This window comes from Oncorhynchus kisutch, linkage group LG10 (assembly GCF_002021735.2).
Source record: "Oncorhynchus kisutch isolate 150728-3 linkage group LG10, Okis_V2, whole genome shotgun sequence".
In the NCBI taxonomy this organism is placed as follows: Eukaryota; Metazoa; Chordata; class Actinopteri; order Salmoniformes; family Salmonidae; genus Oncorhynchus; species Oncorhynchus kisutch.
In genome coordinates this window covers 19,319,465-19,331,810 of record NC_034183.2, presented here as the reverse complement: position 1 = coordinate 19,331,810, position 12,346 = coordinate 19,319,465, and the positions used below count along the sequence as shown (strand labels likewise).

Genomic DNA, 12,346 nt, shown 5'->3' with positions numbered 1-12,346 from the left:
TAACCTTCATTTTGACAAATTTTATTGAAAAAAAAAAGTATTTAGTTCAAAGAAGAGTAGATACAAGAAAGGCCTGATAAAGCAAAGGGGTCATTTGGAAAAGTTGCATACTGTAGTAAAGTACACTAACATCACAGAAAGCCATGTCCTCTGTCTCCCTGTGCCTGGACTGGGACAAAGACACAGCAAATACCAGGACATCCCTTATCTATTGATAAAACATGTTGCCATTTAACAACACAGGATGGTGATCAAATCAATAAGGGCCTATGCTCATGAAGATTATTGATTGGAGGACTGGTACAATAGAATAGGAAGCAAACGAGGACAGCCAATCAGAACACACTATGGGATGTTCTACAGTATTTACACCCCCCCCCCTCTCCCATACATCAGCAGCTTATAGAAAGTGTCACAATAAAAAGGATGATTTGACTTTCAGTCCACTCCATTCATTGATTAAAGTGTGATTTGGCATGGCAAGAAAATGAGCCATTTGCTCTCGGGGTATACATAGATGCAGCACACACTACTGTCTTCTGCTGTGGTACAGTGGGGCAAAAAAAGTATTTAGTCAGCCACCAATTGTGCAAGTTCTCCCACTTAAAAAGATGAGAGGCCTGTAATTTTCATCATAAGTACACTTCAACTATGACAGACAAAATTAGGGGAGAAAATCACATTGTAGGTTTTTTAATGAATTTATTTGCAAATTATAGTGGGAAATAAGTATTTGGTCAATAACAAAAGTTTATCTCAATACTTTGTTATATACCCTTTGTTGGCATTGACAGAGGTCAAACGTTTTCTGTAAGTCTTCACAAGGTTTTCACACACTGTTGCTGGTATTTTGGCCCATTCCTCTATGCAGATCTCATCTAGAGCAGTAATGTTTTGGGGCTGTTGCTGGGCAACACGGACTTTCAACATCCTCCAAAGATTTTCTATGGGGTTGAGATCTGGAGACGGGCTAGGCCACTCCAGGACCTTGAAATGCTTCTTACGAAGCCACTCCTTTGTTGCCCGGGCAATGTGTTTGGGATCATTGTCATGCTGAGAAACCCAGCCACGTTTCACCTCCAATGCCCTTGCTGATGGAAGGAGGTTTTCACTCAAAATCTCACGATACATGGCCCCATTCATTCTTTCCTTTACACAGATCAGTCGTCCTGGTCCCTTTGCAGAAAAACAGCCCAAAAGCATGATGTTTCCACCCCCATGTTTCACAGTAGGTATGGTGTTCTTTGGATGCAACTCAGCATTCTTTGTCCTCCAAACATGACAAGTTGAGTTTTTACCAAAAAGTTATATTTTGGTTTCATCTGACCATATGACATTCTCCCAATCTTCTTCTGGATCATCCAAATGCTCTCTAGCAAACTTCAGACGGGCCTGGACATGTACTGGCTTAAGCAGGGGGACACGTCTGGCACTGCAGGATTTGAGTCCCTGGTGGCGTAGTGTGTTACTGATGGTAGGCTTTGTTACTTTGGTCCCAGCTCTCTGCAGGTCATTCACTAGGTCCCCCCGTGTGGTTCTGGGATTTTTGCTCACCGTACTTGTGATCATTTTGACCCCACGGGGTGAGATCTTGCGTGGAGCCCCAGATCGAGGGAGATTATCAGTGGTCTTGTATGTCTTCCATTTCCTAATAATTGCTCCCACAGTTGATTTCTTCAATTCAAGCTGCTTACCTATTGCAGATTGTGTCTTCCCAGCCTGGTGCAGGTCTACAATTTTGTTTCTGGTGTCCTTTGACAGCTCTTTGGTCTTGGCCATAGTGGAGTTTGGAGTATGGCTGTTTGAGGTTGTGGACAGGTGTCTTTTATACTGATAACAAGTTCAAACAGGTGCCATTAATACAGGTAACGAGTGGAGGACAGAGGAGTCTCTTAAAGAAGAAGTCTGTGAGAGCCAGAAATCTTGCTTGTTTGTAGGTGACCAAATACTTATTTTCCACCATAATTTGCAAATAAATTCATTAAAAATCCTACAATGTGATTTTCTGGATTTGTTTTTCTCATTTTGTCTGTCATAGTTGAAGTGTACCTATGATGAAATTTACAGGCCTCTCTCATCTTTTTAAGTGGGAGAACTTGCACAATTGGTGTCTGACTAAATATTTGTTGCCCCACTGTATATATAGAATGTATGATACTGCACAAGTGATTTGGGAGGAAAGATATGAAACACCAAGTATTAAGGCACTGAACTATTTTATGGGTCTTAATTATCTTTACACTGAGTCATTTGTAGTAATGTAGTCTGCCTTCTGAGAGCACAGGCTCTGACCAGTGTGATATCTTCACACAGTAGGCATGGTAACACACAACTTGGGTAGGTATTCACTGACGAGCTATGACTGTCCCATACAAACACTTTGACAAGAATATGGCTATTATTGAACACAATGATATTTGGAGTTCTACCCATGTATTTTGGCCAACTGTATATTCCCAATGTTGTGTTATGCAGACTTCCTGTGGATATTGATGGGACAGATAGACACACATTTTCAAGGTTGGTGTCTGGTTAGTACTGTATCTCTGAAGCATATTTCAATTCATGCGATCAGATATTTAACGCCTTCAGAATTAGGTCCTGAGATTACATATGAATAAATCATGAAGGTGCAGGTGCTACTGCTGCAGATGAACAGTTTATAAAAGTCCATTAAAGCATCCCAATGTCTGAGTAGCAAAGAACTGCATTCTAATAAAAAATGTGATATTTTGCTGCCAGGAGTTTCTCACATATCATATACAATGTTCACATTTGTCCGTTTAAAGACACAGGGAACCCAAATCATTCTGGGACTGCTTATGACATCAGCAGTATGAGGTGCATACATCATCATGCACTCCTATGGAACAACTACTGTATGTGACTGTGACCTCACATTCCATCCTTGTGATTGGCTGAGCTGTTCCGAGGCATCGGTTAGCTTAATGACTGTATACTGAGAGTTCAGGTGGAGTTTGTCGGCACTGTCGGAGGCAACCAGGTACTGCAGCCATGCCCTTGGGTCCTGGACAGAGGAGTTGCCTGTGTCCTCCTACCCCTGCGAAAGCTCTGATTTTGGGGATATGACAAAGTGAAGATCTTCCTCCCTGGGGTTATATGGACACACCTCTGACTCCTAGTAAAACAGGCAAAAATGGAAAACTTTCAAAGGATATCATTCAAACACATACTAAAAAACTAGACCAGCAGAACACTAAAATATAGAACATAAGCTTTATTAAAACACTATAATGTATCAATAAACTGCCCACACTGAAACAAAGGTTATCACAAAACAGTCATTCAAATAGAACTAGGCAGTGCTGAGCACAATCACTTTGGGCTGTCATTTCTGTCTCTTACCATTCCAGAACGCTGTCCCCTCTTTCCTCCGGACCACCTGTTTGAGGTGCAGCTCGCTCTCGGCTGCCACGATGGGCAGCTCGTTCTTCAGGTGGTAGCTGATCAGGTGACTGATACTCTCAAACAGCATGTCTTTGGTTCGTACCTGGCAGTGACGAGGAGGAGTGGGCTAACAGATGTTAGTAGGTCACAAAGAGATTAAATGGCTACTTCTTAATGCATGTTAACAGGGATGCTACCACCACCATTGTTTTGCATTCAACAATGCTCATGCTAGGCTGTAGCTAAGTTTTAAAAAAATACAAGTGTCAGCTTTCTGGAGCAATTGCTAAGAGGGGTGCTACCACTATTATTCTTTAGTATGTTTTGTACTAGCACAACAATGCTAATGCTTGACTGTAGCTAAATAAACAAATTCACATTTCAGGTGACTGACACATCATTTCAGTAAACTATTTAAAATGCCTTCGGAAAGTATTCAGACCCCTTGACTTTTTCCATATTTTGTTACGTTACTGCCTTATTCTAAAATTGATTAAATAATCCTCATCAAGCTACACACAATTACCCCATAATGACAAAGTGAAAGCAGGTTGGTAGAAACTTTTGCAAATGTATAAAAATAAAAAAATATCTTATTTACATAAGTAGCCTTGAGTCTTCTGTATACTCTCCAGCCCCCTAGACCATAATTTCCCCATCCAATATTGTTTATCACTCAGCGATTATCACTCACCATTCCCTCTGGGTCGACCAGTAGCAGGTGTTTGGGCAGACCGCAGTGCATGCCTGTCAGGACGTACTGGCCTGGGTTGGTGGCACTGTCTCGTACAAGGAAGTCCCCGTCTCGGACCAGCAGTTTCTCAGCGTCCCGGCGGCTCATACGGCCATGGTACCAGGACTCCCGCCGAAGCTGCTCCTCTGTGGGGGCGACAGGGGCACGACGCCGGGGCGGACTGGGCCACTGGTCCTCCAGCACACACACCCCACCGTTACCACCGGCCTCGTGCATCTTCAGAGCATCCTCAAAGGGTTCTGCAGAGAACCAGGAAGAGTGAGAACACATGCATGGCACACACACGGAACCTGTAACATGAATGACATCATCCATACATGCCAACCCAATTGCCCAGATACTCCCCACATCTTGAATAATAATAATGGTATCTCTATTGTGTCAGTGGCTGTGTTCAGCAGATGGGTAGATGTTGATGAGACTCACTCATGTCAAATATGTCTTTCTTGGGGCTGTCTGGCTGTCTGGCCCCCCTATGGCCCTCTGGTCCCTGCTCCAGGCCCTCCAGACTCTGGGTGTTCACATACAGGTGCTCTTCATAGTCCCTACTACCCGGGGGATGGCCGTCTGCCCGCAGGTACCCATCTGATGTCAGACCTGTCAATCACAACTCAGTTTACTAACATACTACATTACCAAAAGTATGTGGACACCCCTTCAGATTAGTGGAATTGGCTATTTCGGCCACAACCGTTGCTGACAGGTGTATAAATCGAGCACACAGCCATGCAATCTTCATAGGCCATTCTACAGCCAATGTTTGTCTTACTGAAGAGCTCAGTGACTTTCAATGTTGCACAGTCATAGGATGCCACCTTTCCAACAAGTCAGTTCTGCCCTGCTAGAGCTGCCCCGGTCAACATTAAGTGCTGTTATTGTGAAGTGGAAACATCAAGGTGCAACAACGGCTCAGTCACGAAGTGATAGGCCACACAAGCTCACAGAATGGAATCGCCGAGTGCTGAAGCGCGTAGCGCGTAAACATTGTCTGTCCTTGGTTGCAACATTCACTACAGAGTTCCAAACTGCCTCTAGAAGCAACATTAGCACAATAACTGTTCGTCAGGAGTTCTTGTGCTGGGGTTTCATTGGCAGCTGCACGGAAGCATAAGATGAAGCGTCAACAGGAGTGGTGTAAAGGTCACCGCCATTGGACTCTGGAGCAGTGGAAACACGTTCTTTGGAGTGATGAATCACTCTTCACCATCTGGCAGTCCGGCGGACGAATCTGGTTTTAGGGGTTGCCAGGAGAACACTACCTACCCCAATGCATACTGAAAACTGTAAAGTTTGGTGGAGGAGGAATAATGGTCTGGGGCTGTTTTCATGGTTGTGGCAAGGCCCCTTAGTTCCAGTGAAGGGAAATCTTAATGCTACAGCATATGACATTCTAGACAATTCTGTGCTTCCAGCTTTGTGGCAACAGTTTGAGGATGACCCTTTCCTGTTTCAGCATGACAATGCCCCCGTGCACAAAACGAGGTCCAAAACGAAATGGTTGGTCGAGATCGGTGTGGAAGAACTTGACTCACCTTCTCAGAGCCCATGACCTCAACCCCATCGAGCATCATTGGGATGAATTGGAACGTCGACTGCGAGACAGGCCTAATCGCCTAACATCAGTGACCGACCTCACTAATGTTCTTGTGGCTGAATGGAAGCAAGTTCCAGCAGCAATGTTACAACATCTAGTGGAAAGACTTCCCAGAAGAGTGGAGGCTGTTATAGCAGCAAAGAGAGACTACCAACTCCATATTAATTCCCATGATTTTGGAATGAGATGTTTGACGAGCACATACTTTTGTCCATGTAGTGTATATACTTTGATGAAATTATATGAGAATGAAAATGTATTATTTACCCAACCATTATAATGCCTATGACTTGCAGTATTGTGTCCTGCAGTACCATATCAGGCCACATGGTGTCTCACCTGAGCTGCCGTTGTTCTCAGTGTCCCAGTGAAGCTCGTAGCACAGCTGACCTGAGGGGTAGGACATCGTGTCTCTCCTGGCCGGAGAACCGATCTAAAAACAGATTCCACAAAATCTCATTAGCATTACTAATAGTGCTTCTTTATGACTCTTCAGACCACCTGTTAATAAATAGTTCCCCTCTTGCCTATATAATACACTTCTACAGACACCATATGTTTGAATCCTCAGTATAGACTGTAGGGTATAAGGAAGAGTTTTCTCTCGCCAATTAGGCAACCCAGAGGCCTGGTGTCTATCTCCTGTGATGTCTATCTCTTGTAACTATGTAGCAGGGTAGCCTGGTGGTTAGAGCGTTGGACCCCGAGCTGTAAGACCCCGAGCTGACAAGGTACAAATCTGTCGTTCTGCCCCTGAAAAGGCAGTTAACCCACTGTTCCTAGGCTGTCATTGAAAATAAGAATTTGTTCTTAACTGACTTGCCTAGTTAAATAAAGGTAAAATTAAATCTACAGTTATTGAGTTCACTGCTACTGTAAGACCTTGCTTGTAAGGCAGGCAAGGTCATCAGTCGTGTGCCCACAGATACTAGATCAAAGGGTTTATGTAGGTAATCCTGGAGGCTGGGGAATCACCTGCGCTGCCTTGCTCTGTGGTTGGCTGTGGACGTGGCCCAGCAAGGCCGTACAAGGCCTCAGCCTCGAGTCCACCACTCCTCCAACAGGAGGCTCCTTCCCTGGGATGCTGTTGTAGTAGTCATGCTCCGAGGAGTCCTCGTCATCACCCCACGCCGAGTCCTCTGTCCTGATGTTCCTGAGGTGACACGGTTAGAATAGAGGTAATTGAATTTCCAAATGTGACAAGGAAAAGGGATCAGACACATCCTCCACAGCTGATAACATAAAACACTAGGTTTGAATGGTTATATTGTTGGTAGCAGGAGATACATTTGAATCAAGAGCAGAGCAGGTACAGTAGAGTTCTTCTGTCTACCCGGTGACACAGCGAAACACATTACACTTTAAATAACAGTTTTGATTTAATTGGGATCAAAACAGGATGATGGGCTGAAATCTGAGCGCAGCATATCACATTTCTAACACCTGACCGAGAGAAAAAAGGACGAGTTTCATATCGAGTTGAGTGTGTCAGTGTAAAATGTCAACGCTTTAAATAGGACACCATGCTTGCACTGTACCAATGTGTGCTAACCACATAGGATGAATACATTGTGTTGTATTTAAGTATTTTTTGTTGTTGTAGTGGGGACAGTAACATTAGTCATTTCAAAAAATTTGACTTTAAAGGTGCACTATGCAGAAAGTCGCTACGCCATTTCCTGGTTGCTAAAACGCTAATAGTTTGCCTAATTTCAGTTTATGTGACAAAACTAGGATGTATGGTGTGGAGAATCATTGTACCATCTAAACAGCTGTGAAATATCTTTTTCATAACCAAAAATATGATATTTTCAGCTGTTTGAAGCTGGTGTACAAAACCAAATTAAAAACCGCAAAAACTAAACATAAGAATGGGAAGCATAGAAATAGTAAACATAGAACAGATCTACCACTTCTTAGACTTGCTTTCAATGAGAATGACAGATCTCTAACTTACTATGTGAATTTGGTCAGGTCGCCCAAAATTACATATAGTTTTATATGTTTTTCTATACTTTATTATGTTTAGCTCACATAATCTAATTTAAAAGTATGCACAAAGGCTTCTGTAATAGAATAAACATGGCAAAAACTAATGTAGACATTAATACATGCATTTCTATAGCTTCCTATTTTCTACAATGGTGGAGGCACGGTGACTTCAACACAGCGTCTCCTATCAGTCATCTATTGCAGGGTTTCTCAAACTTGGTCCTGAGTAACGTTTTGTTTTTTGCCCTAGCACTACACAGCTAATTAAAATAACCAACTCATCATCAGGCTTGATCTAGTGTATATATAAATCATTGGTCTCACCTCTCCATGGTAGGGATGGCTTTGGGAGGGCTGTGGAGGTACTGTTTAAACTGCAGTTCAAAGGCCTGGCCGATGGTACTGATGACATTCTGGGCTAGACCGTCACCACACTCCAGGATATGGCATGCTGAAGAGAACACAGTGGATGTGAGTGCTGCAACGCCCCTGTGAGCATAACAACTTATATTTTAAAGAATAGTTAGATGTTTTCCATCTTTAACTTAAACAACTGTTAGTGAACCATATTGTCAGTAAACTCTCATGCATTTAATGCCAGGAAGAAACTGCATGGACGTATAATAGACATATTATTTCTGTTTATGAAATAGAATGGTGAACTGAAGATACCTCTCTGATTGACTGGATCTTTGGCCACATAAGCAACATAATCCGGCGTGTCCTGCAATGGAGGGAAAAACCTCAAACTCTGATGAATTAGGATATAATTGAATAAGATGGTCACAGGATTGGAAAACGGTGAAAAGCAGCCAAGTCAGACATGCAGTCTACCAAGCGGCCCATTTCAACAAACAGACAAGAGGAAAACAGGGAAAGCCTAAAGTGCACTTATGCTACAAACTCTCACCGTGTCTCCCCCAGAGGCAAAGGAGATGGACTCCATGGGATGGTGTGCTATCACCTGTGAAAGAGAGAGAGAAAGAAAGGAAGGACTTTATATCAGTCCTTCACCACATCAATATCACATCTTCTACTAATCAGCTATCCTAAAACAGGAAGCTAAAAAAATAGCAATTTATTGCTTTGTGTTGCACTACCCTGCTGTGAGCTAGCCAAAGCCAAGTGTGTGATATGAAGTGTGATAGCCCCCCACCCACACCCCACTTCATCATTCACTAGCTTTGCCATTCCCTAGCTTTGCCATTCCCTAGCTTTGCCATTCCCTAGCTTTGTCATTCCCTAGTTTTGCCATTCCCTAGCTTTGCCATTCCCTAGCTTTGCCATTCCCTAGCTTTGCCATTCCCTAGCTTTGCCATTCCCTAGCTTTGTCATTCACTAGCTTTGCCATTCCCTAGCTTTGCCATTCCCTAGCTTTGCCATTCCCTAGCTTTGTCATTCCCTAGCTTTGTCATTCCCTAGTTTTGTCATTCCCAAGTGTTGTCATTCCCTAGGTTTGTCATTCCCTAGCTTTGCCATTCCCTAGGTTTAGCTGAACTGACGCGCCTGATCACACCTTTCATATCACAGACCTGGCATTAGCTAACCCAATTGGTCTCACCTCTCCGTGGTGGAGGAAGTTGAATGTCATTTACTGCATTTCTACACAATTGAAAAACTCTAAAATGCTATTTGGAGAACAACAAAAACAAACAAAAATGACCCCAGACATTAATTCTCACCGCAATAATGGCTTTAAATGTCAGTGGAAATGCATACAATCTCAACCGCATCATAAAATGATGCATGTACTTGTGGAAAGGCCCATACCGTGCTACGTGAAATAGATGCATAACAAGTCACAACTAGGCCATCTTCAAATGCCGAGATCAATGTGAAAGTAACAGATGCATAAAACAGCTGGCCACGAGGCTTACTAGGCCGAGGCACTGTCTCTGCTCTTTGCCTTCTTCAAGATTAACTGAAATATTGTAGTAAGTTAAGGTGATTTTGTTAACCAAATGTGATAAAGAAGCATGATGCTACCCTTAAAACTGCTAAAACTCATATTTATGTTAAAACGTTTGGAAATTGGCTCATCTGACTACTACGTGCCGCCATCTTGATAACGTATCACCAATGACATCCTTGAATGGTTCGTCTGACAGGCAGCACAGATTACAATGCATGTTAGGAGCCTCAATGAGAATGCTTTCATTTTGACAACAATAAAAACACAGTATATGAAAATAAGACCGCAAAGCAGTTGGTGAGAAAAGGCCTTAACTTCGGCTAACCGATGCCCAAGTCAAAACTACTAGTAATGTTTAACACAGCTAGACCTTACTCGCTGAATGAACACAAAAACATGTGCAAGTGGACTGGACTACTCCGGCTTATTCGATGCTAGCTATCAACTTTGTTCTTGTGGGCATCATGCATTTAGCTAGCTTACACAATGTCGGGTAAAAGTAGATCCACTGCCCATGTGAAAATCACTGTAATGTAGCCTACAGCTTAATGAGCTCAAAAATGTATGCAAGTGGATTTTTAACCGGATTATAAAGGCTTGTTAACATGATTGTGTGTATTTTGTTGTTTTTCCATCTCAAATTGGTAGTTTTAACTTTAAGTTTATTCACTTCTTTATCAGAGTCTTGTTTAAAAAAAATCCATGAGTAAAGTAGGCACACGGACGCTCTACCATTCCCCTGACGTGGTTTCAATATGGCTGCGGCCACATCTCTCTTAGCTTCTGCTAGGCGCTCAAAAAACGTATAATATTATGCTCTAAAAGCACATTCTACAAGAAAACCTAACATCGGAACTGTAAAACAATGATGTAGGTTGATTTGAGCGTTTCAGTTCCACTTTAAAGTGAGAGAAGGGCATGCAGGCTAGACTGGCAGCTTCTCTCCAAGCGATGCTCTGCATGGTCATAAAGCCAGCCAACTAGTACATTTTAATCGGGATTGGAATCATTTTGGTCTACTTTTTTGTAGCGACTGCCATACTCCACTGATGGCCCTGGGTGTGATATCCTGTGCTATGTTCTGTGGTTAGTTGTAGAGAGGGGATCCCTAACCTGTCGTGTCGTGGGGATGAGCAGGTTGAGGCCCTCTATAGAGATGTTGACAGCGATGCCCATACCAGCGAAGCGCAGGTTACTCTTCCCCATGATGGTCTGCAGGGCCTTGTTAATGTTCTTCAGGACAGGAGCACAGAGCCTGGGTTAGCATCACACACACACAAACTTAACTACAGTGTTGCATCAACATATTTTTTCGCCCACCTTCTTCCTCCAGGCCCCCTTACTCCCAGGCACAGCTTCACACAGTCTGTTGATGGCCTCCCTGGGTGGGTGGAGAGGGAAAGAGGAGAGGCAAAGGGGTCACAATGACAACACACTAAGACGAGACAGTTACAGCCATACTGAATCCCATATCTCCCCCTTAACCATACCATTGAAGAGTTCTAGATCTGAGCATCATGGTAATATTTCCATCTTGCCCTTTGATAGTCTAGAAGAGCATCTTGCCATGTTGGATACACCTAGCCAATCCACTCAGATCTACTAAAGAGGATATGGGCCAGGGGTCAATTTAGAATTCAGCATCAAGCAGCTACATGGGAAAATGTTGAAAAGTCTAACTGTACTCCTTCATCCTCAACCTATAGACAGCTTATGGGTGAAGTGGTTACGTAAGCTATAGAGAAAGCAGGTCAGTAGCCCCTCCCTCAGCCTCAGGTCAGAGGTCAGGGGTCACCAATCCATCTCACTTCAAAAATTTAGCCCAAACAACTACCTCTTTCTCTACTGTATTTAATTTATTTATTTTGCTCCTTTGCACCCCATTATTTTTATTTCTACTTTGAACATTCTTCCATTGCAAATCTACCATTCCAGTGTTTTACTTGCTATATTGTATTTACTTTGCCACCATGGCCTTTTTTGCCTTTACCTCCCTTATCTCACCTCATTTGCTCACATTGTATATAGACTTATTTTTCTACTGTATTATTGACTGTATGTTTGTTTTACTTCATGTGTAACTCTGTCGTTGTATGTGTCGAACTGCTTTGCTTTATCTTGGCCAGGTCGCTATTGTAAATGAGAACTTGTTCTCAACTTGCCTACCTGGTTAAATAAAGGTGAAATAAATCCAATAAAATAAAAGGGTCACAGGGAGGTCCCTCAGATCAAAGCAGGACAGAAGATGTCTAATCTCAGTTTACACAAGGCTAACAGGAGAAACACTTCATATCTATATCCTATTCAGCTGAGTTCACATAAGCATATTCTCCCCAGTAAATTCTGTTTGGGTAAGGAACAAAAACATCTCAGCATGATTGATGTCTTGGTCTGAGGATTTATGGCCTCATTAGGCTCTATTCGATTTAGCCTTCATTTTCCTCTCCATTTATTCTCCTGATTCAGAAGCAATGGGAGAGCCACATTTTGTGGTGTAGTACTGCAGTGTATTCTATGCCATTAGGCTGCTCTAACTGTGAGCATGGGCAGCCTTGGGGACTAATGAGTGATGATGTCTGATGATGTTGTCCCCTTGTGTGGTGGCAGAGATAGCCGGAACACAGGGTCTGTCAGGGGACAGAGGGGACAGGTGGTGGCGCCAGCTAGAGTCAAGGATCAGCGTCCA

General features: G+C 43.0%; 1 protein-coding gene across 4 annotated transcripts in view; it reads right to left on the bottom strand.

Moving 5' to 3' along the window:
- The window catches only part of LOC109897869 (SHC-transforming protein 2), a 28,540-nt gene continuing 16,194 nt past the window's right edge, over window positions 1-12,346 (bottom strand). For 2 of the 4 annotated variants that reach the window (XM_031833264.1, XM_020492495.2), the window contains 11 exons: window positions 10,981-11,041; window positions 10,774-10,893; window positions 8,659-8,712; window positions 8,421-8,472; window positions 8,073-8,199; window positions 6,732-6,909; window positions 6,096-6,189; window positions 4,589-4,759; window positions 4,103-4,401; window positions 3,367-3,511; window positions 2,200-3,139 (listed from right to left, as the gene is read on the bottom strand). In XM_031833264.1, the coding sequence (XP_031689124.1) occupies window positions 3,117-3,139; window positions 3,367-3,511; window positions 4,103-4,401; window positions 4,589-4,759; window positions 6,096-6,189; window positions 6,732-6,909; window positions 8,073-8,199; window positions 8,421-8,472; window positions 8,659-8,712; window positions 10,774-10,893; window positions 10,981-11,041 (1,324 nt within the window). In that variant the 3' untranslated portion in view covers window positions 2,200-3,116. Of the gene's footprint in view, window positions 3,140-3,366; window positions 3,536-4,102; window positions 4,402-4,588; window positions 4,760-6,095; window positions 6,190-6,731; window positions 6,910-8,072; window positions 8,200-8,420; window positions 8,473-8,658; window positions 8,713-10,773; window positions 10,894-10,980; window positions 11,042-12,346 lie in introns of all 4 variants that reach the window. The other 2 variants (XM_020492494.2, XM_020492496.2) reach the window with 2 other exon arrangements.